The sequence below is a fragment of the Malaclemys terrapin genome, chromosome 8 (genome assembly GCF_027887155.1).
Source record: "Malaclemys terrapin pileata isolate rMalTer1 chromosome 8, rMalTer1.hap1, whole genome shotgun sequence".
Lineage (NCBI taxonomy): Eukaryota > Metazoa > Chordata > Testudines > Emydidae > Malaclemys > Malaclemys terrapin.
The window spans coordinates 4,289,404-4,316,075 of NC_071512.1; the positions used below are offsets into that span (position 1 = coordinate 4,289,404).

At 48.2% G+C, this 26,672-nt stretch overlaps 1 protein-coding gene across 2 annotated transcripts in view; it reads right to left on the reverse strand.

Moving 5' to 3' along the window:
* The window catches only part of LARP1 (La ribonucleoprotein 1, translational regulator), a 70,110-nt gene extending 60,578 nt beyond the window's left edge, over positions 1–9,532 (reverse strand). For both annotated transcript variants that reach the window (XM_054038408.1, XM_054038407.1), the window contains exon 1: positions 8,862–9,532. In XM_054038408.1, coding sequence (XP_053894383.1) covers positions 8,862–9,342 — 481 coding nt within the window. In that variant the 5' untranslated portion in view covers positions 9,343–9,532. The remainder of the gene's footprint in view (positions 1–8,861) is intronic.
* Between the last annotated feature and the right edge of the window lie 17,140 nt (positions 9,533–26,672).

A 26,672-nucleotide genomic window follows, 5' to 3' on the forward strand; every position in this document is an offset into this window, starting at 1 on the left:
ACACGTGTATGGAATAAATTTCGTTATGTGCACCAATATGGAGGTGGTATGTGACATCACCTCCATATGGATGCACGTAAAATTCATGTGGCGGGGGTGGGGCTGAGGGGTGCAGACAGTGGGAGGGAGCTCAGGGCTGGGGCAGAGGGTTGGGGTGCGGGGTGGGGGGTGAGGGCTCTGGGGTGGGGCCGGAGATGAGGGGCTCGGGCAGATGGTTGGATGCAGGCTCTGGCTGGGGATGAGGGGTTTGGGGTGCAGGCTGCCCTGGGACTATGGCAAGGAGAGAGGATTCCCCCTGCTCCCTCTCCCCACCACAGCCGCTCCGGGGCTGGGGCTGAAGGCTAGACATCTCTCCCCTGGCCGCAGCAGGTCTGAGCCGGGGCGCCTCTCCCACAGCCGCAGCGGGTCCGGGGCTGGCGAGGAGAGGCATCTCCCTGCCCCAGCCTGAGCAGCACTTAATAGGCTGCAGCACGGCCGCACAGTTTACAGGGAACTTGGTCCCTAACCCAGGGAGCATTGCTTTAGCACAGCATGCAGGACTTCTTACCCCATGTGACAGACACTAATCAAAATACAATGAGGTGCTGGGTAGGGAAGCACAAACCCTTTTCATTTTTATACCTTATAACCCTCAACAGCTCAGAGCTGTCTTGGAACTGGCATGCTGCAGCCTTCCAGCCCCCAGAGCAGACATTCGCCAGCTTGGGAAGGGGCCCGTGCAGGCATCTGTCCACACTAGTCCTCCACAAGCCATCCCGTCACAGTGCAAACCATGTGCTCTTTGCACCCCAGCTAGGAGTTCAGAAAAACATGGCAGTGACATTTTCTGAAAACTTGCCATTATAGGATGAGCCATGTATTTAGAAACACGTGGATACTGAATGTGGCCACAAACCAGCCTCCACAACCATACCTACCAAGCCAGGCATAGGAAGCCATTACACCCTGCACAGTTTCCGTACGGCCACCAGTAGACCCAGTTCTCCAAAAGGCTAATCCCAATTTTCACTCTAGGTTGGGATGGCATTTCAGCCTAGCAGCCACTCTCTCTCTCACACACACACCTTCCGTGAGCCAAGACTCCCTCTGCAAAGAACCCTGCTAGCCGACTTATTCAACAGCCACATTCAGCTCCCATTTGTTCTGACCAGAGACGTTCAAACACGCAAACAGCTGTTTTAAATAAGCTCTTGTTAACTTGTTACAGACTGTTCTCATCTGCACTCTCCTCCTCGCTTACCTGCTAAGCGGTCATGAGACTATCATTGGCTACCGGATTTTACTTCAATAGCTTCCCCAGATTTACTGTTGAGAATAGACTCACCAGGTACAAAGCTCTGCATAGGTTTTCAGTAGAATTTTAACAAACCCTTGGATTTAGAGAACACAAAGTTGGGACCACAACACTGATCTGAAGTGAAGCACACAGCAAAAGCAGATGCAAACATGAAGAAGTGGAAGAGCACACATTTGTACAAGCAGCCACACCTCTACTTTAGGCCAGGTAACAGCACAGGAGATGTCTGGGGATGTTGGAGTCCTGAAGCTACCAGCATAACAACGAGATGTCCTAGCACATCAACTACAGAAGATCTCAGCTCTATAGTAACTGCTCAGCCTGCCCAGTGGATTCACTGAATATGGTTTTATAGCACACCTTCCATACCCAAGAGAGCTCAGTTGCATACCAAACTAGGAATTAGATCTGCAGACAGTGAAACCAACATATATATGAGCAAACATGGCAACTATTAAGCACTCAGCAACTGGTCATACAGCCTTGGGCATGACAACCTGCAATATTAAAAGGGAAGGGGGGGGGGGGGGGAGAATGAGAGTTCCCCATGGCCACAACGGAAGTATATGCCAGACTGGGAATGAATTAGAACCCAAGTATCCTGATTCATTGAGGTCTTGAGGTTAAAAAAAAAAAAAGGTGGGGGGGGGGACAGAATTGGGAGACCTTGTTCTCTTCCTAGTTCTCCCAAAGGTTAAATGCATGGGCCTCAGCAAGGAAACACCCATGCCTCAGTTTACCTGACAGTAAAATAGGGGTAATACTTATCCCACAGGAATACTGCGAGGCTTAAGTTTGTGTTTGTAAAGCATACCAAGATCCTCTAGTGTCTGGAGTTAGGCAAATACTAAGTTTAATTTTTCACTAAGGTTTACATTTTTTCTAAAGTCACCCTTTACAGATGTGGGCATTATCTGCACCTGGAAATATGGTGGCTGTGCCTTTAAAAAAATTTTTACAGTAAAGTGCAAACACCTGATCTGCCCTTATAACAAGTTCCAGTGGACCTGGAGAAGGGAGGAGGTAGGACTTGGAACATTTAACCAAAATTATGAATAAAGGCAGCCCTGTATTTCAGCTACTCAGCACTGAAACTGCGCCCTGTCTAGGATGTTATTTGATGTGCCCCAAATACAATGTCACATTACTTACTGGAATGCCAAAGGATTAAGTATCATAATAAGGAAAGGGGGACAGAACCCTGCAACCCAATACCCTTGTTGCCCATTTAGTGTTGCAGACATGTCTGTGCTCAATTCATTTGTGTGTGTGGCTATCAGAAATATTAATGGGTAGGATTTTCAAAATGGGCCTAAGTGAGTTAGGTGTTCAATGCAAATCACAGCCTTAATGATCACCGGTTTCACAATCTGCATGTACCACAGATGTGATGCCAAAAAAAAGTTGGAAAGGTTTAAAGCAAAGATTGATAAGAATCACCTGAATTAATTCCTTCGTACTGGAAATCTAGAGCTTAGCGTCATATCAGGGAGATCATGACTCCCAGCAACAAGGGGTTACGAATCAGCTCTCACTGAATACACTGCATTCCCCAACCTTCCCTGAAGCAAACAGTGCAGAACAGAGCAAAGGTCCAGAATAAAGCTGAAGGGCATCAGTGTGTGGGGGAGGAGAAAAAGCCCTTTAACCTTTCAGGGCAGGAAGTTCCAGTCCCCTTACGCAAAAAGTTGCTCAAACCTGAGTTGTGGGATCAGGACTAAAGGATAGTTCAGAAGAAATGAAGTCAAGGGGAACAGAGCTCTTGCTGTGACGTTAGGTCTTTGTTTCAACAAAGCCAACAGTGCTACGCAGCTACATGCCATGACAGAATAAGAGTTGCCCAACACTTTGGAGATCAGCGCGTGCTGGATTACCAAGCGTTGGCTACTCGGCACAATAGCAGTGACTAACTTTCTTGTGTCTAATGAAAAGTTATCTAGATGAAAACGTGCCAACGGCAAAGCAATTTTCTCACTTGTGTCTCGTCTCCCTGGCAGGTGCTGGTTCCAAGTGCTTCTCCCCAAACCTTTGTGGGACGCATCCCCATGGACAGTCGGGGTGGGATGAAAGGGAGTGTAATTGCAGTGTAGGTTTATGCTACCTCTTCCCGCACCGCACCTCTCATGCGGCAAGTTAGCCTCAGCTGTGCTTACCCACACATTATTTTATGCCCTTTCCAAGAGTCAGTTGACATTGATGCATGTGACAAGGAACTAAGAGGGGTCTTTTGGAAAGCTTGACTTGGCCTTCAAGATCAGCTAGAAAGAGAGCATACACCAGACAGTGAGCTAGTAACGGCATTAAAAAAAACAAACAAACAAACAAAAAAAACCCACTACAGGCTACATCTACACTAGAAAATGCTGTACAGGTTTTCCAGCAACAATGCACTTGCACCAGGGCAAGTAATAGCGTAAGAGCTAGTGTAGACAGAACTCAGACATTTTTGGCACGGTCATGAAAACCCTGCAGGTCTTGGCTTCAACAGAGGCCGTAAAATATAAAGTACAGTAGCTCTTAAAGAGCAATAAGTACCTTGATACAATGTTTCTTTAAGCAAGTGCAGCAGCTTTTCACAACTGGGTGCTAGAAACACTTGAACCCTGTCCACAGTAGTGCTTACATCATTGCTAACGCTGTCTGCAGCTGCACAATTGGGGGAAGATTTACACAAAATAGTTTAGGAAGAGATTTGTTAAAGGCTTCTCCTCCGGTCATATTCCTTTTCTCCAAAAAGTTATCTAGAGATAAAGAAAATCTTGATATATTTGAAGTTTATATATAAAGTTTGGTGTATAGCCACCTCTGGAAACACAAAAGCACTACCCTTTTCCTTAGCAAGATATTTTTCCTTTCTTCTGTAGACACGCTATTATTATAGGGTTGTCTATGCAAGATAAAACCTACTGACTTTGTTTATTTAGACTATAAAAGTGCACACGTAGTAAGTCCTGTACCAAGGGGCTACAATTACCTGGATCTTGTTACAAGACCGCAGAAAAAGAAAAGAAACCATCACCAGTCTTGCCAGAATCCCTGTAAGTTATGAGACCGTTCAGATACAAGTCTTACTGCATTTGACAAACATTACCATTGTGCTAATCTTTAAGAGCCCAACTAAATATTTCCCCTGGCTTCCTTATACCTCTAAGTCACTCCCCAGATGAATGATTACTCAAAATTGTAGGCAAGGAGATTTTCTGAGCATACAATACTAACGGAATCTGAGCAAATTCACTTCTTCTATGCCCTAACATTTTTACCAATTTTCTGATCTAACCTCTTTCCTAGAAGTCCAAAAAGATTTAATCATTCGGCCACAGCCCTCACCCCTGCATGGCACATGCCCTAAAAAGGCATCTCAGCAGGTGCAGTAGCCCTTCACCTTTGGAGATTCTGCTGTAAATCCTGCTTTACTGTATCCCGCCAGAGCCCGAGTACACGAACCCCTCAAAGCCACTGTACAACATGGGACAATTAAGCAACTGTGTGTGGGAAATGCCCAGAACTGGAACTGTGGGGGTGTTGCAAGTCTGGATTAAAATACCATCAGCAGAGAACTGTATCTAGAAGCTTGGATCCTGAGCACAGGCCTTTGTCTAAAGAGCGTCTTTAGTCACCTAATTCTGTTATACTGTCTTATAGCATGTGCATGAAGGAGTTAAAATGATTTTTCTTACTATTTAAGGCCCCAAAGTCTGCAAAGGCAATTTATGTGGAGGGAGCCTTGTACCTCTGCAGAGCTCTGCCCATGTCCACAGGTCTCCACAAGGGATAGGGTGACCAGACAGCACATGTGAAAAATTGGGACGGGGGTGCGGGGGTAATAGGAGCCTATATAAGAAAAAGACCCAAAAATCAGGACTGTCCCTATAAAATCGGGACATCTGGTCACCCTAACAAGGGCTCACCCAAGCAAATTAGCTTGCAGGGATCGGGTCTAGGATACTTTATGCTTCTAGAACTTAAATGCAGCTTTGAAAGCAATTTTACAGTAAGTTCTTAGTCATTCTGGGTATTTTGAAAAATAACTTAAAGCTGCTTCAAATATTTGAGCTTCAGAATGTCACCGTTAAACATGTGCAAAAAATCAATTTTCTTGGAAGACCTTTAAAGGCTGTTTTAACGTGCAACCTAAAAACTTTACCTAACCCACATGTATCTGTGAAATGGGCATACAAGCTTTGTAATGTTCCAGGAGCTTTTGGTGAGTGTAAGAAACCCTCTACCACAAGTTGTTAAAGAACTTTTTTAGCTGTGACTGAAACCTACAAATGCTAGGAAATATATTCAAGATGAAGCCCATCAGGGAGCTCTTTGCCATGAATTTGTCTATTTGGGTAGTTTAGGACAACCATGTTAGGAGAAAAAAGGTGTTTATTTTACAAAAATAATAATATTTTACCGTTAGTTAATAGGCAGCAAAAGAAACAATGCCCCAAGAGCAAAAGAGTGGAATAATACTGAGAAGGCCTGTATTGTGTGAACTATAGGCAAGGCTGCCAAGCTCCAGAAAATGCCACACTAGTCAATTTCACCATTTAACACCTTAAGGAATACTCTGATTCTGAGTGGAACAGAATTCAGGTTGTTACAACATTATTTCCTTTCAACAACTAATTTTCCCCACAAGAACAAGTTGTGGAGTTTCTCTTCCCCCCCCCGACCCCCTCCAGAAAAACCCAGTAGCGTGGCAATTCAAGTGCTTAACACTGGTTGCACCTTTCTTGAAGCACATGTTCTCTGCCCATCCCCCCCCCAAGAAAAAATAGTTTTCCCAGCCTGATAACAGGACCAATACCAAAACATGCTCTTTTGTCCTTTAAAACCTGAAATATTAATGCAGAAGAGATGAAGGCAAGTCAAAAGACATTTATTGCAGATCTTGGGTATACTTTCAAGCCATTCTCACCAGAAGTACTGTATGTAGTCCTATAGCTTTAGAGTTTAGGATAAATAGTGTAATTCACAAAGCTCTACATACATGATATGCACAGAAATTAGTATATGACGTCTTATGTTCTGCTTACATCACAATCACCTGGATCAGCCTTCTGAATCACAAAATGTTTGTACTGCAAATTGAAAACACAAGTGCTAAACTCTAGAGAATGGCCATTACCAAATATGGCCCAACAAGGCAGCATTATGAATCCTCACCTCCGCATGAAGGTGTAAGGAGATCAGCTTTAGGTCATACAACAAGAAGTAAACTGAGGCAGCAAAACAGTCAGAACTTTGTTAAGACAAGTCATTCTTATACCATCCCATGGTTTCACAGACTAAAGCAGTTTGACTCCATGGAGATTTTTGTTGTGCACTATTAAGTTATCTCCTATGTGCTTTTCCCCACTAAAAAAAAGTATTCCAAGCAGATACTGCAGAGCTGTCCATCTTCCAAAGATCAATAACTATGATGATTCATCATGTTAGACGGTACCAACTTTTGCAAAATGATGGCACACGCACTGATGAGAAACCAGATGTCATAGCTGGGAATGTAATTTAAAGTTTGCAAGGGAAGGCTGAAAAATTAAAGCGCCCTCATAAATGAGATATCCATTTAAAATTCTCAGTATTTTCTCCTGGTATGGGTTCCCTTCATGCTAAAACAGTTTATTTCTCCTGATGGAAGTAATATCTATTACAACGTGCAAGAAAATGCAAAGCGTTCAGCATTTCCAATCTTGGCCTAAAAAGAATGGTGGGAGGAAGAATGCACAATTTAAAAGGCAATTGTTACTAAACTACAACTGAACCACACACACACACAGACACTCACACACCCCAGTAACTTTTGGGGGCAAGAGGGGCTGAAGTTACACCACAGAATCAGCATTGCAACATGCACGATTACCAGAAAGCTACTCGGAATTTCCTTTGGGCCAAGGATTTATTCCAAAAGGGGCAGGGGGAGTACGGGGGGGGTTGTTTGTCCAGCATATTCACCCTCCCTTTCCCATCCTCCACACAGATTCAATGTTGGGAAGAGAGGGTTACACTCTCCAGTTTATTTCCAGCTCTGGAACTGCACAGAAATGAAGGACTGAGGCCTACATGTCACCGTGCCAGCAAAGCAAGGGAGACAGGAGTCAAGGGCCCAGCCGCATTCAGCTACAGAGGAATACGCACACGTGGGGAGGAGGGAGAGAACTACCTTTCGCACACACGCAGGGCGCTGTGAGCACGGAGAACACGTGGGGGTTAAGGGGAATCCCCCCCACCCCCAAAAAAGGTGTAGCGTGCTCCGATCAATGGTGCACTGGATCAGACATGAGAAGCGGGGTAGGGAATGGGGGGGGAGGGCCAGGGCTGGCAGATTCCCTCCCCCCTCGCGCCCCCTCCAGCACAGCTTGTCTGTCACCCTCTAAGGCTTTGCAGATTCTTGCTGGGGCGCAAATCGGCGGGAGAGGGGGCGATTCGTACCGGGAAAGGGGGCGAAGGAGAAGGCCCCGCGGTGAGCCGGGGGGAAGGAGGGGGGAGGAGAGAATCACATGCTCGCAGCAGAAGAAACCACGTTGTCTTTACTGCTGCAGTGGAATGCCGGGAAGGGGAGGAAGCGCCGAGCGCAGCCACCCAGCCCCACACACGCTGCCCAGATCGAACGCTCAGTCCTCCGCCGTGGAACGTTCGCACCGCGGCCTGGAACGTTGCAACAGCGCCGTGGAACCTTCGGCCTGGAAACAGCCCCCCCGCCGCAAAGCCGCATGGCCGGGCCGCTCCGCCGGGGCTGGGCTCCGCTCCCCCTCCCCCGCGCACACATGCTCTCCGCCCTCATGGCTCCCACAGGCTGCAAGAAGCCTCCCCTTTCCGGAGAGAGCCGGGGCTGCTACAGAAATCCTAAATCCACGTTCCCCAGATGACTCCCCCCCACCCACCCCTCGTGCGTCCGGCTAGGATTAAGGCGGAGAGCGGCGGCATGCGACCGCCAAGGCCATATGACACGTTTAGTTCTCCCCACGCCGCGTTACAGCCAGCGAGTCCCCATATTCTTGGCACCCTGGCAAACTTTGGCACTCGAATCCAGACAGCTGGCGAGGGCATGGGGAAGGGGGGGCTCTTTCTTTTTCTGGTCCAGGCCAAATAGACTCATTCAGCATTTACAATATGGGAAATATGGCAACGCTGAACGGCGGGGGGGGGGGGGGGGGGAGTGATCTATTCCGAACAAACCTCCCTCCCCTTCCATACACACACACACAGACGAGGGCCCCCTTCTCAGCATTTTTATTATGTCCCTGGGTGGGGGGAAAAGGCCTTTCATTAAAAAAGGCAGCTCCTGTGTGCTCTGGGCGAGCGTGTGCCAGACCGAGGCCTTGCGATCACGCTTCCCTCCGGCTGCCCCCAGCCCCACGCACCCCACCCTGGCTTACTCCCCCAGCTAGTGCACCGGGGCTGAGCGGGGACAGGACCCCGAGGCAGGGGGTCGATCCAACAGCGACAGAGCCAACTAGGGTGGGGTGGGGGGGAAGAGAACAAAACCCCCCGAGTCACCGTACTACAGCCCAGAGATCCCTCCCTCCCCCCGCACCCCGCCGCGGCTCAGGGTCACCCCCGGACCCACCTGGGGGGGACTGTCCGTTGACGGTGACCACGGCCACCGGGGCGTTTTTAGTCCAAGGGTTCACCTTGGGCGGGGGGGCCTCGATGAATTCCTTGCGCCCGCCTCCTCCCTGCTCGCCGCCTTCCTCGCCGCCGCTGCTGCCCCCCGCCTCGCCCAGCAGCCGGTTCTCGCCCCCGGCGCGCTGCTGCAGTAGGTTCTCCTTCTCCTGGTTGTTGCTCTCCTCCTTCTGCTGCTTGATGCTGGGGGGCTTGGGCGCCGCGCTCCGCCGGGGCGGCTCCCCCGCCACGCCGCCGCCGCCCCCCTTGGGGCAGCTGTCCGGGGCGCCCCCGCGGCCCTCCTCGGCGGTGGCCTTCTCCCCGTGGGGCATGAGGGGCTCGCCCTTCTCCCGGGCCCCTTCCTGGGGCTTCTTGATGAGCAGCCCGTGCTCCTCGGCGGGCAGTAGGGGGTTGCCGGGCAGGAGAGCCTCCACCTGGGTCGCCATCGGCGCCCCCGGCCGGCCGCCGCGTCCCCCCCGCTCCGGCTCCAGGCGCTCCCCCCGCCGGGCGGGGCCCTGCTCAGCCGCACGCAGCCCGGAGCAAGTGGGGGGGCCCCCTGCACCAGCTCCCCCTCCCGCGGCACCCCTCCAGCTGCAGCAATATGGAGAAGCACGGAGACCACGCGACTGGCACGGGAGCGCGCGCGCGCACCCACCCCCCCCTTTCCTCGCGGCCGGCCTGCCGCCGCCGCCGCCGCCGCCGCGCGCGCACGTTCCAGCGCCAGCTCCGCCTCGGCGGGTGGGGGGCGCGCACGCCGAAAGGGGGACGGCCCGGGCCGGCGGCGCGCACGCGCCTGATGCAATTCGCGGCGGCTGGAGGAGCGCCTTAAAGGGGCAGCGCCTGCGGGACGGGGAGGAGCCCGGGGGTGCGGCTCCAGCCTGGGCTGGTACCAGCACCCTGGCTGCTGGCCTGGGCTGCTCCAGCCTGGGTGCTTGCTCTCCTGCTGCACCCCAGCGCCCCCCTGGGCAGCCCCTGGCTGCTCCCCAGCATCTCCCCCTTGGGTGGCCAGAGGTCCCGATTTTATAGGGACAGTCCCACTTTGGGGGTCTTTTTCTTATATAGGCTCCTATTACCCCCTTCCCTGTCCCGATTTTTGCTGGTCACCCTCCCAGCCACCCAAAGCTCCTGGTCCCTGCACCCCCCAACCCCCAGCTGTCTCCCTATCCCCAGCACGCCCCTTGGCATCGCACCGGGGGACACTTTTAGGGCAGGAAGAAGGTCAGGAATGGGAAAGACAGCTCAGGATTTGACTAGTTGGTCATCCTGCTTTAGTATTCTCCCTTGTATACAGGTACATACATTTGAGGAGGTTATGCTAATTATCAACTAATCTTCAGTATTTTCCATACCAGACATTTCAAACCACTGTATAATTTAACTGTTATTGGTGGTTGTCACCATGATCCTTCCAAACTAACATGGTTTCCATCAGATTTAATGCAGTTCACCGGGGAGGGAGGGGAGTAGGACTTAAAACCAAAAAAACAATGTAAGAAATGGGATGGTGTGGGGGGCTGCCACAGCCAACAAGACCTGTCTAATACCGCAGTGATTCTCAGTAAAGGCATCCTATAATCACGACAAGCCTCATGTGATCCCATATTCTATATTTAATAGATAAGGTAATGCTTTACTTCTCTACAGCACTACCTTTCGACTAGAAGAACTGGTATTTAATGTATCATAGGGGCTGCGCTCAGAGAGTCGAGGCACCCCTAGGAATATTGAAAGCACGACAAGTTGCAGCAACAATTTAGCTTCGAGGTAGTGGTGCATGGAAAGAAGGGAAGAGAGGAATTTTAAAGTTAGCTGTTAGGAAGAAAGGGGAAAATGAAAGAAAAGTAATGAAACAAAAATAGGAAAGAAAAGACATTAGACAAAGTCTTGGACAAAGAGAGGAACTTTGCACCTTATTTTGAAGGGCAATAGAGGTTAAAGTTCTAACAGACCCCCAGCAGGACTTTCAAATAGCCAAGAACCCTCCACTGAGAATGTCTTGCCTCCGGCTCTCAAGAGTACTTGTAACCCATTGGTCATTATGTCCCCTTCTGCACTCGATCCACAGAGCATGCAAGTCCATTACGGCCTCCAGCTCCGAACCTGGCTCTTAGCTCAAGCTGTAGAAACATGTGCTTTCAGCTCTGGAGGTCTCTGATTCAATTCTCCATGTGGTGTCTGCACAGAGAGACACCTAGGTACTGTTGTCAGGAGGCGTTCAGATAGCATGGTGGCCCACAGGGCAAGAGAAGGGTCCTAGGGGTTCCTCTAACCTACCCCAGCCGGCAATTGCCCGAGTGCACTGTGCTTCCACCATGCTAGAGCTTGATGTGGAAATAGGACAGGACCCAGCTATGCTGGCTCTGTGCCAGCTGATAAGTCCCCCACACACACTGGGAGAATTCGCAGCTGGCCAAATCTAGATGATTTCTGACCCCTCTGTGCTGCCAAAGAGGCACAAAAGAATCAGAACCCAGAGGGCAGTTTGGTTTGTGGTCTCGAAGACAAATAGGGCATTATAAGATTAAAACCAACAACTTCAATAGTGTCTAAAACCAAACCGGAAGCCATGCAAGCGTGTGGGGAACGGGGATAACATGCTCATTTAGATCTGCTGCATTTTCCCCGCTAGCTAAAGGTTCCCAGTTATCTTAAGGGTCAGCCCTAAGTCAAGTTCACGGTAGCAGTACAACCTAGCGGTGCCAAAGTTGTGCACGTCTGTGGTGACATCAGTAAGAAAAGGTGGCAACCTCCCAGCTAGGAAAAGAATGTGGGACCAACCACTGTCGCCATCTAGGAATCCAACAGCACTCGGGTGGTTGGACAAGCAAGAGGCACAGAAGTGCGCCAAGATTGTGAGCGTCTTTGGCACAGAGCGGGCAAACTCCAGCAAGAGATGGAGTCATTACAAGGCCCTGTCAATTTCTCTGCTTGTGCTCCCCGCCCCGATCATCATCACCTCTCTCTTATGTGGAAGAAGTCTCAGCCAGTTCATTCTTACTGAAGTCCTTGGCCAGGCACTGGAAAAACAAGGAAACTGCAAAGTCTGGATCTGATGAAAAGGACACAGATGTGAGTGTCGCCAGCACTGAAAATTTCTCAGTCTGCTCTAGTTGCTTCCAACAAACAATAAACGGGAGGGGATGACAAAATGCAACCATATGGGGTCCCACATGAGAAAGCCACTGGGGCTGGGGGAGAGGGGAAATGAATCCTTACCCACTGCCATCCTCAAGAACCTGACAAGTGATGCCTTCCTGCTGACCCCACATACAGATAGCTCACGTGTAAAAACTTGACTGTCCAGGTAGAAGCGGCTGTCAAATTATAGCTACAAAATTGCAAGGAATACCTACAGCCACTGCAACTGATCCTATTTACCCTCCCTTAATTCCAGCCCCATCGTAGTCATTTGTCATGTCTATGCCACACCTAAGCTTGTCACTGTAACAATCTGCTCTGCACTGGACAGTCATAGAAACCCACCCTCAGGGGAAAGGGTGCCATTCGGATGAGACTATTTCCAGGGCGTGGTGCAAGTGATAGATAGGTATCTCAGGAGCTTGATCTGTGTGTGCTAAAAGGAACGAGAATACTGCTGCCGCTATCACCGCCTCATTTCTGCTTATGTAATACTTACCTGTCAGTGTTTTTTGGGCACAGCTGTTTCTATATATAGTCTGCAAAACTAATGCCTGGATACCAAAAGATGATGCGTTTATGATTATGCTTTCAGGCCCAGAAAAGAAGGAGCGTGGAGACACACATACTGGGGTCCTTGCCCATAACTCGGGCTGTAGGCACTACAGTAATAACAAATAATAAATATAGGACAGACACACTCAAACATACATTATGCACAAAAACAGTATACAGAAACACACAACATTGTCATGCACACACACACACAAGTATGCACGATACTTGCACACATTTTATTTCAGTCTCTTCCTCCTCTAGTGTGATGTTCAGAAGATGGGAGGTTACCACCCCAGCAGCACCTCTGTATTTTAAGCTGTCATTTCCATTGCAAACTTTGGTTTTCAGCGGGTTAGTTATTCAGCAGGTTTTTTTAATTTGGACTGAAATGTCTGGGAGTTTCTATGGTAAGAGTATAAAAATCTGAAAACATTTAGCCTAAGTTTTGCCCTGTACAACCTGTGTCTATTTACAGAGAGTATATTATTTACAGAGCACAGTCTGTGTCTAAGTTATTGGCATTTAGGTCTTTTACCTGCCTGTTCTAGTGCTTACATTAATAGGAGGAGATGGTCTATGATAAATTGTATTGCTATAACCCATATGGACCAGCCAAACAGCTGCTCTCGTCTTCATGGTTCTGCGCGTGATCACCTCTGAGTCCCTGTAAAGCAGCTTTAGAGACTGCTCCAGGAAAAACATAAATAAGGTTTGTTTACATTTAAAGTAAATGTTGGTGAGGCTTTGTAAGAACAAACCTGATGGAATGGCGGCGGGAGAGAGAGGGGCTAACCTTTTAATGCTCAACCGCGATCACTGAGATGGGGAACGTACCATCAATCCCACTGAAATGCACTGGACTCTCCACGTGGAGTGGAAATGTGAAGCTTGAAGAACTAGCAGCAGTGCTTTCTTTGCTGTATTTCAGCACTGAATGCACACGGAACGGCAGCATTCCCGCTGAAGTGCCCTGCTTTAGAGAAAAGCAACAAAGAGTCCTGTGGCACCTTTAAGAGTAACAGATGTACTGGAGCATAAGCTTTCGTGGGTGAATGCAGAGGCATCTGACGAAGTGGGCATTCACCCACGAAAGCTTATGCTCCAATACATCTGTTACTCTTAAAGGTGCCACAGGATCCTCTGTTGCTTTTTACAGATCCAGACTAACATAGCGACCCCTCGGATACTTGACTGCTTTAGAGAGTTTATCTGCCAATTTCATTGAGATTCTTAGGGCCAAATTTGCAAACAGTGGTGCTCAAGTGGTACATTCAGAACCCGTGATAGTGCTCTCAGTTACCTGTTATCATGTGTGAGTTAATGCAATTTTGGTACAGAATTTGGCCTTAAGGATGAACTGCAAAGCAATGAAAAATGAAGGCTAGATTTAAGTACTAAATGACTCCATTAACCAGGCTGTGTGGGCCATTCAGCACACAGGCATGTTTTACCTAACTTTTTAAAATCACTTTTTCCCTCTCTGAGATTTTCTTGGTCCTTCTTGAGTCCCTGAGGGTTTCCCAGATCTGCGAGGTCACAGTATGATGCAGCCTCATGAATTGCCATGAGACTTCTGGTAGTATGTGTCACATTCTGGGATAGCTTTAAGAACTTCAATATAGTTCAGCAAGTATGTGTGTGTGTGAGAGAGAGCGCGCACGCGAGAGAGAGAAACAACATTCTTCCTTGGGAGCCACTTTTACATACCTACGAAGTTGATAAATGGCCTTGGTACAATTACTGTGCTTTGCTGGTCTTCTCTCAAGCATCATTGTTCTTTAAGGGAGGAATGTTCTGAGCCCATTGGTTGAGGGGAGTTCCTTCTACCTCTCTGCAGGTGAGCTGTGTTCAGAGCAGGCAAAGACTAAGTTTAGTGTAAACAGACTCCTAGCAACCTGCCCATACTCCAGCCCTATCTCTACTTCCTCAGCTCTCAGATGCTAGTTGAGTTCCTCTCCTCCATCCCCCACTACCCAGCAGGGAAGACTTGTTGAACTACTAGGTATCGCACTGACTGTGCTACAATGGAACCTAACTAGGCTCAGTTCGTTAGCAAACCCAGTAGGGCTGGGGCATATGCCAGGAGCCCACCTCCCCTCAGCAGCACTGTGACAAGGTGTATGGAATGTCTACAATACTACTACTCCTTTGGCCTGAGCGGCCAGCCAATATTTGGGGCTTTGTCAGGTTGTTTCCCATAAGAGGAGAAAGTGATGTTCCGATGAGTCAGGTACTTCTTTGGTACAATCCTGTTTCATTACAAAGAATGCACACAAAGCCCTGTTTCCCTGAGCACAGGAGAGACAGTTTCCTTGCTCACGATTTTCAAGCCACTCCTATGCCCCAAGGAGCTCCTGTCTGTGCTCCCTCGCAGGGCCACGTTCACAACTGCTTCTCCCACTGTCTGTTGGCTTTTTGCCTTTCTTTCTGCCTCTGACACACAGAGGCCAACACTAGGCCACTGTATTTGCAATCAGCTGCCAGCCTTGCGTGTGGCCTACTGCCTTGGATGGTGGTTTCCATTGTCTCCAGATATCTTAGTCCATATGGGAGTTTACTTTGGTAAGTTACTAAATGAAGCTGCAGCTACATTAGGGGGAGCAGGGTTGCCATCCCACAATTTCATTGGGAGTCTCACGAGATGCAGTGTTTTTCTTAAAGCCCCAGCTAACATGTTTTAATTAAACAGTATTTAAAAACATGTTATCACTTGGGCCTTGTTTAGAGTAAAAAAGAAAAAAGGGTATTTTTTTTTTAAATCAAGTTAGCTAAGATGACTTGAAACACACCTGGATGCCCAGTGTAGACACAATTTAAACACCTTTACAATTATGTTAATTGGTGGTGGTGTAGCCTAGCCTAGTCCCTCTCCTCTCCTCTTCTCTCCTCTCAGAGTTGACCATTAACACAGATTTTTTAAAGGAATTAAATGATGTCTCCACTAGGTGCTATCTGGTGTTCTAAATTGTTAGATAATTGCATTTAAAAAACCCCCAAACCCTGTTTTTTCCTAGTCCAGAGTCTAGACAACACCTAGATTCTAGGGTTGACCATGACATCTGTTAAATGTTGTCTTGTCTACATTAGTTGCTAACACCTTTTTAAAACACCACTTGGCTACCAAGTTTTAATTAACACAAGTGTTGTTTTTAAAAGTGTTCTCATCTTGTGTGGACAGTGTTTAACACTTGTCAGCTGGTCATAGTCAACCTTAGGGCCTTGACTAGACTAGGGAACAAAGTAACAATGTGTTTGGTGGTTTCGTCTTTTCCCCCTCCAAATTTTGCCAAAAATTTTCAATTTTCTCTCAGGAAAATCTAAACAAAAATATTTCCGTTTGGTTCAGGAAGACCCAAATCAAAACGTTTTGAGTGTTGAACCACACTGAACTTTTCATTTTGAGTTAGTTAGATGTTCATCTGCCAAGCTGCAACGGTGCATGTTGGAAGACGTATTTCAGTTGTCTCATAGGCCTCATTCTTCCCTCTGAGCCGGGCTCTCTGGCTGGACTACATCTCCCATGATGCACTGCAGTCTCTCCTCTGGCTGGAATGACGCAGGGCGATGTAGTCTAGCAGGAGAGAATAGGTACGTGAGGCCATGGCTCAGCTGCAGGTTAATATTGAACTAGCCCAAAATGAAAGGTTTTGCCAACTCCAAAACAGAAAAATTTCACAGCATTTTGTTCCGGAAAACATTTCGATATTTCAAATTTGTGTCCCAAATCAGGATGAAGACACAGGGCCAAAATACCAGAATTTCCTGTAGGACAGAAATTCCAATTTTTTTATCAGCTCTAAAAAATACAAGTGCAAGTAGAGGTCAACCTCAGACACTGTGCCACGCTGCAGGGAGCTGTGCCAGGCATTGTGGAATAGGTGCGACGATCCCTACGCCCCATAATGCTATCAGGAAGCGCCACGTGTGGCTGCAACTCACTGTGGCCACTGAAATCAGGATGGCTAATGTCCCCACTGCTGCACTGTACTTTCATTTGTGCAGTCCCATCAGTCAGTTTCCCAACAGTTCATGTCTCTAGTCCAGACGCAGCCATGCACAAAAGCAAAATCAGCAGCCAAGCATGCACACAAGTTCTAGTCTGCATGTTAACACCAAGGCACGACAGGCAGATTATAACTGGCACTCCCATAAAATTCTTTACCTGCAGCCATGTGATTCTCAGAAAGGTGCAAAATTCTTCCCTATGAGATGAATAACATTGCTTCCATGCAGATCCTTATAACCCAAAACCCCACTGATCAGCTTGAAAGGCAACCATAGCCAGACCAATAAATGGCTTTGGGAAAGCAATTTTTGATCCAGGGAATAAGAGGATCACTGCAAATGAATCCTACTGTATTCCCATAGAAGGGCTTTTGCTGAGGGGGACACCATGGGTCAGGGTCTCAACTTCACAGTCTGAATCTTCCAGTCCAATATGTAAATGTGTGGCATGTTCGCTGTTCAACAGACCCGCTCCCACTTCCCCTCGTTCAACAAGTGCACACATGGCCACAGTTCAACAGGCCATTCACACCCAGCTAGAAACAAGTGTTGTAAACAACCTCGTATCCTAGGGAGAGCAAGTTGGGACGATTCACGGCAGCTTGCAGATGTTTTCCCTGCCACTACAAATGAGTCACCAGGACAGCAGTCAAAGAGCATTCCAGGCGTTCTGTATTGGAAAGCTGCTATTCAATTTTTGCCATTATTTTGCTGCAACTGGATTGGGGAAATCTGTCAGATTAGAAGAACAAGGGACTGGAAGGGCCCTCCTGGATCATCCAGTCCAGTCCCCTGCTATCGCAGGCAACCCCCTAATATCATCCTGCTAATAAATTTATCAAGTGCCATCTTAAAACTAGTTTGGTTGCCCCCCACACCAGTACTCCCATTGGAAATACTGTTCCAGAACCTCCCTCCTCTACTGGTTAGAAAGCTTCCAATTTCCAATCTAAAGTATTCCTGCCCAGTTTATACCCGTTTGTTCTCATGCCAACTTTCTCCTTAAGCTTCTTTCCCCTCCCTGGAGTTTATCCCCGATATATTTACTGAGAGCAATCATCTCCCCTCTCAGCGTTCATTTTGCTAGGCAAAACAAGGCCAGGTCTCACAGGCTGTGTCTGCACTATGAGCTAGGGGTGTGATTTCCAGCTCCCGTCCACCTACTCACACTAGTTCTCATCTGAGCTAGTGTAACCGCGGTAGCAAGGGCAGCAGTGACATGGGCTAGCCACCCTGAATATGTACCCACAAGGTTCAGGTGCGTTTGTACTTGGGGCGGCCAGCCCATGCTCCCCCTGCCCTTGCTACGTGGCTACACTAGAATTTTTAGCATGCTCGTTTGATGAAAGCTAGTGCAGGCTGGGAATCACGCCGCTAGCTCGCAGTGTAGACACAGCCTCAGTTTCCTCTCATAAAACAGGCTCAGTTCTTAGCAGCTATTCTCTGCACCTGTTCCAGTTTAAGTTCCTCTTTCTTGAACATGGGTGGCCAGAATAGTGCACAATATTTCAGATGAGTCTTAGCCATGCCTGGTATAATGGCAATACCACTTGCTGATCTCTACTGAAAATACTTCACCTGATCCAGCCAAGGATTGCATTTGCTTTTTTTAATGGACACGTTCTTAGTCATCCTATAATCAATGATATACCCAGGTCTTTCTCCTCCTCATCTCATTTCCAGCTCAGGAACCCTGAGCTTAGAGCAGAAATGCTTCTTGTCCATTATAAATATCTACCTTGTTGTATTTAAAAATATGCCATTGGCAACATAACTCCCCCCCTCCCCCCGCAGTCACTATTTGAGTGGGAACGACACAGAGCCAGTACATCGTCTTGTCTACCCAGGGGAAATCTTTGAAAGTTTTCCCCACTCCCAGTTACCAACATCAGCTGCAGAAACTGACACCGTGGGGGCTGTGGGGACTCAGCCTCTTTGCAAAACAGGCCACGTATCTGTGTGCCTCAATATGGACTGGGCTGGCTAATTTGAAGTTTGTAAATGTAGTCGTTACTGCAGGGGCAGCCTGGTGGCAATATAGCAGGGGGAGGGGAGAGCATGACATCGGTTTACACTAGGATCTTGGCCACTAGTGTAGCTTTAATTAATTAATGGAGATATCCTATCTCCTAGAACTGGAAGGGACCCTGAAAGGTCATCGAGTCCAGCCCCCTGCCTTCACTAGCAGGACCAAGTACTGATTTTGCCCCAGATCCCTAAGTGGCCCCCTGAAGGATTGAACTCCCAACCCTGGGTTTAGCAGGCCAATGCTCAAACCACTGAGCTATCCCTCCAGGGCAAACCCTTAATAAAGGTGTAGTTTATCAGTTTGGCACCAGATGATGCTCTATCCCTCTCTGAGCCCTGAATGATTAGGGGGGGGGGTGCAAACTGGTTACCCCAAACCTGGGGAGCTGAAGGATGCACTGGATGAGCCTGGGGACTTGGGGAAAAAGTAGCACATGATCATGTCATCAAAGATGGTATCAGGTGTGTGCCAAGGGGGCTGAATTAAGCTGGCACGGGCAGCCTGAAGTGCTGGCTTTACAACCATAACATTCTTTTAGTGTAGGCTAAATTAAATGTCATTTAATTTAAGTGTCATGGGGATGGAAGTTGCAGTTCAGAAAGCTCCTGGAGTGTTGATGTGTGGGTGGGGTTTTTATTCACCGATATTCTCCCGTCCCCGCTCCAGAGGTACTGCACTGAGCTCAGTTTTCCAGCTTTTCTTATCACAGATGGCCGGGGCCATACACCCAGGAGCTGAGCTGAGGAGGACGCGTGGGGAGAAGGGAAAGGGACACTCCCACTTTAGCTAGCTTTCCCCTCACTGAAATATCACTGAGTCATCGCTGCACGCTCTCAGTCACTCTCTCCGGCCTGAACATGCAGCGTCTCTGTGCTGCCTGTTTAGCTGTTAGGGATATTTCAGTAAGAAACCAGGGGAAAGGAGATCAGACGCAGCTCTACAAACACACCAAGCCACTATGGCTTTTGGGGCTCTAAATGGAAGTGTCCTGCAGTGGGTTCGGTTGGAGGGATCAGGGAGGTTTGGGTGGGAGAAGAGCTACCTCAGCCTCACAGGCAATTAATTTGCTTCCCCAAACATTAAGCTCCTGCATCATCGAAGCCATCGGATCATTGAAGCATGAGCTGACCCCCCCCCCCCCCCTTCCCTGAAGTTGAAGATCCACTAAGCTAAAAGCCAACTAATGCAGAGGACATGATGCAAAACACACAGGACTTTCCCCACTCCCTCTCCTGGACACCCTCCACCCTGAGTCACTTAATCCAGCTGGGGTGTCCCCCCCTCTGACCCTTATGACACTGTGGCATGCCCAGCTAAACAACTCCAGCCTTGCAATAACACCCTGTCAGCAACTAGTCAGTGAATCAGAGGTAAAAGGGTTTCAGTAATGAAGTAAAGTGCAGTGCCAGCAACAGGCCATGGGCCACTATTGTATAAGCACAGGCTATGGTACACAGAGCGGGGATTAAGAGATCTGTGTCAACAGCGTGCCTGTATACATAAACATTGCAGTGGAAAGGGTATGCGTTGATGCACTATCCCCAATGAAGTCATCTGTGATAAAAGTCGAGCTCGGAGTGGGTTGACACACAGTGAGTAACTCCATCTTAGCCCCACCCACTGCCCCACGGGATGGAAAGAACTCAGGGGATCATTAGGGGGTGCATCCGTCCAGGGGGAAGCCAGCAGACAGGTACTGTGTAAGCCAACTTGTGCACCCTGCACCAAAAACTTCCCTCTCCAAAGAATAAGCCCCAGCAGGCCAGATTTTGCCCAGCCCAACACCCATGCAACCCCTCTGAAGGAGTCAGGGGTGCTGCATGGGATCAACCAAAGCAGAATTTGGCCCCATGTGCTTCACTGGGGTCTTGGTCTCAGAAAGGTACAAAACCAAATTCTGCCACCTTCCGTTGCACTCTGGCAGCCCCCTTTAATGAACTGCCCAGAGGTAGCAGGTTTTGCTTTGCTGACTTGGCTTGGCGGCCTAATGCAGCACTCTGCATCGCCATGCGAAAGAACCAGCTTCTGTTTCAGCTGAGGAGTGACCAGCCTGAATAGCTCCAACAACAAGCCCTGCCCAGTCAACCTCTGCTGGGCAGTTGAAAGCTATAACACAACTGGAATGGAGAAGGGGAAAGAGACCCTAACACCCGGACCTGCCTTCCTTCCTAGGAATGCAACTGCACAGTGGGTGTCCCCCATTAAATGTTTAGCTCATCCCATTTTAGGCCATGTTAGCTAACATGATCTAAATTAGGAGGAGGGATAGCTCGGTGGTTTGAGCATTGGCCTACTAAACCCAGGGTTGTGAGTTCAATCCTTGAGGGGGCCACTTAGCAATCTGGGGCAAAATCAGTACTTGGTCCTGCTAGTGAAGGCAGGGGGCTGGATTCCATGACCTTTCAGGGTCCCTTCCAGTTCTAGGAGATGGGATATCTCCATATATTATTTTATAAATTCATTCCATAATTTCAGGGTCCCATTGTTCATGTCTATCACAGCATGAACATTTAGTAGGAGAAGATTCCAGCCATGGACTCTGGGTTTAGAACAATGACACAGCCCCTGAAAAAACGTCAGCAATGCCCTGGCTGTACCCGGATACTTAGAGAGCTCCAGAATCCAGCCTGTCTCGGCAGAGGGAAGCAAATATTCAGTGAAGGCTTTTAAGCACTGCTGTAGCCATCCAGAAATTGTCACTGCAAGGATGATGAAGGAAAAGGCTTTTCTGTGCATTCAGAGGCCTTATGTATGTTGTTATTATTATCGGAGATGTACCAAGGGTTGATGCAACTGAAGACGACTTTGTCACCCCTCTGCCTCCACACTTCCCCAACCCTTGGGAACTGACAGCAAACTGAGGAATGGTCACATCTTTGAGAATAAACCAGTGCGGGGACTGCCTCCGGTTTCAGAGTTGTGTCAGTGGAAATTAACATGGTCACAGGATGGCATTCCCCAGCAGCTGACTAAATACCCAGGCAAGGCCGAGAAGGTTATTTTCAATGCTGGAAACAGCGATGCTGGGACTGTATCCTAGTGCAAGCACTTTATTTTTAGTAATGCATGTTAACTAATGACACAGTCAGCTCCGCAGCGGTGAGTTACTCACTGTACCACTATTCAGTAGTTGCATTCTGATTGGGGCTTGGGTGCTCCAGCCAATCAGAGAACACTTCATCCCGACAAAGCACAGCTTTGGACCCAAAGTTAACTCTCAGTTTCTCAGGGGCTAACCGTTGTTTGAGAAAAAGTTTCTGCACAATATGAGGTGAGCCACATGTATGATGCTAAAGGAGTTAGGGATGGTGCTGATACATATGGGAATGGAGAAGTACTAGAAAAGATTCCAGGGGAGATGAAAACAAGGTGTCGGGGAGAAGATGCTACAGATGCTTGTTCACTGTAGGGGTAACTAATAATGACAAACTTGAGACCATTGCCTACCATGCTGATCAGTGTGATCTCACTGTTTCCTTGTACTCCCCCATCGGTTTGTCTGTAGCCATCTGTTCTCTCTTGTCTTACTGGCACATTGCAAGCTCCTTGGGGCAGGGACTGTATTTTTGTTGTGTTTGTACAACGCTCAGCACAATGGGATCCTGCTCCATGGTTGTAGCGTCTAGGCACTATTGTAAAATGAAATAAAACAATAAGGGGCTCTATCTGCCCCACTGCAGGATGGTCTAGTGGCTAGATGGCTGGATGGGGACTCTGAAGCCCTGGGTTCTATTCCTGGTTCAGCCACTGTTCTCCTTAGACAAGTTATTTCACCTCTCTGAGCCTCTGTTTCCTTGTAAAATAGGAACAATGATGCTGACCTCCTTTGTAAAGTGCTGTGAGATCCACAGATGAAGCAAGGGGTAGGTGCTGTTACCCATCACCGCACCCCCAAGATGGGTATCTTCTTTCAAAAGTACAATACTCCCCTCCCCCACACATTTTTTTTAAATCTCCTTCTTCTGAAACTGTGCTGCCGGACCAGAAGGCATGACGCCCGGGTGGGCCAGGGAGTCCATCAGTGCAGCATTTGTTTGTTTGGGCTTTGTCTACTGTGAAGGTTCCTGTAGGGCAGGAGAACGGGGTCATTATCCCACACTGTGTGGGAAAAGGCTTGCACAATGAGTGCAATAGCTGTAGGCCAACAACTCTTGCTCTCTGTTCCTGGAAAAATCCTCACTCTTGTCCTCCCTCCACTCCACCCTTTCCTTGTGAAATGTCCTCGTCCAGAGCAAGCAGGCTTCACTGCTGGCTGATCTACAATAGAGGCTACACTTGCTCTCTGTCTGCTATCTGAGATCCATCGTGAAGTCAACTGGCCTTTGACACCAGCACACGTAGACGTAAAGGTAACCTTCCATTCGGTCAACAGGGCTGTCTTGTGGAAGGCCCTACGAGGCACCAGTGTTCCCAACATCCTCCGGAGGCCAATTCAAAACCTACAAAATGGCTCAGGGATATGGGTTCAGTGGGGCACCTATAGGCCTGTCAAGTTTCACGCTAGTTCCAGGGTGAAGCAGGATGTGTCCTGGCCTCAGCCCTGCTCCATTGTGCAGTGGACTGGCTCCTTGAATATCTCCGCAACTATCGGTATAACGGTCAGTTCCACTCCTGTCACCAACCTGGATCATGCAGATGATGTCATGCTCTGCAGTCAGGATGCAAACAAGCTCAAAGGAGCACTAGAAAGCTTCCAGCAGGAGGCCGTGGCTTTGGGGCTATGGATTTCTTGGGCAAAAACAAACATCCAGCGTGTCAGTGCAAAAGTTGTGATACAAGACATCTGTGCGGCTGGACAAACCAGGGAAGTAGTGGATGACTTTATCTGCCTAGGAAGTAAATGGTCATCAAATGGACGCACCCTGCCAGACATCCTAAGGAGAATCAGTTTAACAGCCTCAGCCATGAAGGACCTTCATAGGGTCAGGAGCCAAAAGAAGGTGACGCTATATACGCGAATACAAGTTTATCAGACCTGTGTACTTCTGATCCTCTTATATGGCTCCAAAACATGGACTTTGCTTTGACAAGACATCAGGTGGCTGGAGGCATTTCAGATGTGTTAACAGTGCCGACTACTAGGTATAAGATGGTTTGCCTTTATCAGTAGCAGGGATGTATCATTTAGAACTGGCCTTGAGAGGATTGCAGTCCTCACCGACCGCCGCCGGCTGGGCCTTTTCGCTCATGTTGCCCGTCTTGGAGTCAAAGTCCCCATACATCAAACCCTGCAGATTGGGCTTTGAGGTCAGAAGGGATCACTCGCTGCCCAGCACAGACTGGTGGTGGTCACGCGGTTGCCTGTGATTAACTTGGCTGCACCAGATCAGTAATAATCCTTCGGAACTCGAAGACGCCTGGAATAAAGCCGCACAGTGTGATCAGGGATGGGCCTGGCTAGAGATGAGCGATGGGTAGGGTGGGCCAGGTCACCGAGCATGCTCTCTCTCTCTCTCTCTCTCTCTCTCTCTCTCAGGGTCTTGGCTTGCTGGTTCTTGCTCACATGCCCAGGGTCTAACTGGTCGCCATATGTGTGGTCAGGAAGGAATTTCCCCCCAGCTTGGATGGACAGTGATCTCAGGGGTTTTCCTTTTCCACTGCAGCATGTGGACATGGGTTGCTTGCCAGGGTATCGCTCACTTAATCATTTCGCTGCTATTGCCGGAGTCTTGGGCAGAAAAGCTGCATTTTGGTGCTGGAATAATCAAACCAGGGCAGAAGGTTCTGGCTCATCCCATCTCTAGCTCTAAAACCCCACCGCAAGGATTTCCATAAGGCAGTGCAGTCAGATCTCAAAAAGCAGTGCCTAGGTAACAGACTACACCCACCTTGTGTAATCTTGAGCCTTATCTCCCTGTCTGAGATATAGACAAATGCAAATTGAGCAGTGAAGCATCTCCTGTAGCCATCTCTACTTGTCTCTTTAAAGCCACAGAGAGGCCCACTAGAAAGCAGTCACTTCTCCCACTCGGGTTGAGGGAGCACCTCCCACACATACACAACCCCCGCCCCTGCAGATGTACTATTTTCCAGCAGACATATTTCCCTGGAAGGTATTTTTGGCTGTTTCTTTTGCTAGTATCGGTTTTATATTAGGGTAGGAATCAAATTAAGAAAAATGAAAACGTGGGGACCTACCTGTGAGCTAGGTGGATGTAACTCTGACTTTTTATTCTCTCCTCCGCTGGCCACGTTTCATCCCCTCTCTACTTGGGGACACTCTCTCTCCTGCTACCGGACTAGAGATGCTGTAAAAAACAGGGCCCCTTTGGGCAGAGATCTCGTGTTCCAACTTTCCTGTAGAGCACCATACACACTGACAGTATGTCGCAATATAAAGAAGCAGCTTAAAGAGGACTTGTGAAGGACATTTTGTGCAATTTCGATGCCTGAAGCAGCATTGCTTACATCAGTGGAGCCCAGCCTTATTACAGAGGAGGGCCACATAAACCTAAGCACAACCTTGGGTGGGCCAAACAGAGTCTACCTGTTTTAATAAGATTTAAAGTCACCTGTATTGATTTATATTTTAAGTTCAGCTTGTTTCGTATGTATTTAGATGGGTTGTTTCCATGTACAGTATTGACTATTTACATGCTTGTGTAAACGAAAATGATGTAAACATGATGACAAAACACTAATGAATTGGCTGTTAGTATATTGTGTTGAAACAGGTCGTTGGTGTTTTGCAATGCTCTGGTGGGCCGTGCGCGGCCCATGGGCTGTAGGTTGTTTGCTTCTTTGTTTTTCTACTTTCTTTTGAACCTTAGAAATGTCATGATTTGAAGGCTGCTCTTCCCTGGTTTTGCTGCAGAACTTCTTGGGGTCTGATATGTACTGGGAGCATCTCACCTTTGAATTGAAGCGCTAGCGGGGACGGTCTCTGTAATAAAGATCTCTTTCCTCCAAATTGGCTTAGACTTTTAAGTTAAATCAAAATGAAACGAACACAAAGTTCTATACAGTCCGATGAAAATCTCTGTTCCTCAGTTTCCCATTTCTTGTGATGTCATAAGCCCCCTAGTGCACCGGACCCCAGAGTGTTCCAAGGCAGACAAAGCCACAAAATAAAACCCAGCAGAACAGCCCAGCAGCTTTCAAGCCTTCCTTATGCATCAGAGAAAAGGAGAAAAAGGCACAAACCTATTTCCCCGCAGGCTTTGTAGGTTACCTTTAAATTCCTGCTGGCACTAAGAGCCCCTTTCTCTGGGTATCAGTACTGCCAGCCAATTAGTATTGATTGTTTAGATTACAGTAACAACCAGACTATGGTAGGGCCTTTCCAAACACAGTCCCTGTCCTAAAGCGTTGACACATTAAACCAAAAAATGAAGTGTACTCCCATGGACTGAGGGGAAGGGACCACTTTCCTCAAAGCCTGCAGGTCTTGTGAGAGCCCCTGAGATATTTGCTCTTAAAGAAGAACAGGTGGGAAGCGCCACTGTTTTCCAAGTGTGGGTTTATTGCCTTTTTTCTTCCCTCTCCTGCACATGCACCAAAGCCTTGACCTCACTAGAACATCCCTGTGTCTTTGGAGCTCAGAAGAGCCGTGCCCCCTGCAAGGAAGCCCCAGAGAACTGAAATGAACCAGTCAAAAGAGCTGGAGGGGAAAGGAAAGTCTTTTTGAGGGAAGACCCGAGCACAGCTGGCGTTAACTTAAAGCTGGGAGCAGAAATCTGTGCTGTAGACAGTGACTGTTCATAGTGCTACACACCTTTGTCATACACAGCTTCTGAAGCAATGGCTCTCAACCTTTCCAGTCGACCATCCCCCCTTCAGGAGCCTGATTCGTCCTGTGCACCCTCAAGTTTCACCTCACTTAAAAACGACTTGCTTTACAAAATCCGACATACAAATACAAAAGCGTCGCAGCACATCGTTACTGAAATATGGCTTCCTTTCTCATTTTACCATATACTTATACAATACATCAATTGGAATATAAATACTGTACTTACATTTCAGTGCATAGTCTATAGAGCAGTATAAACAAGTGAGTGTCTGTATGGAGTGTTAGTCTGTCCTGACTTCGCTAGTGCTTTTTAT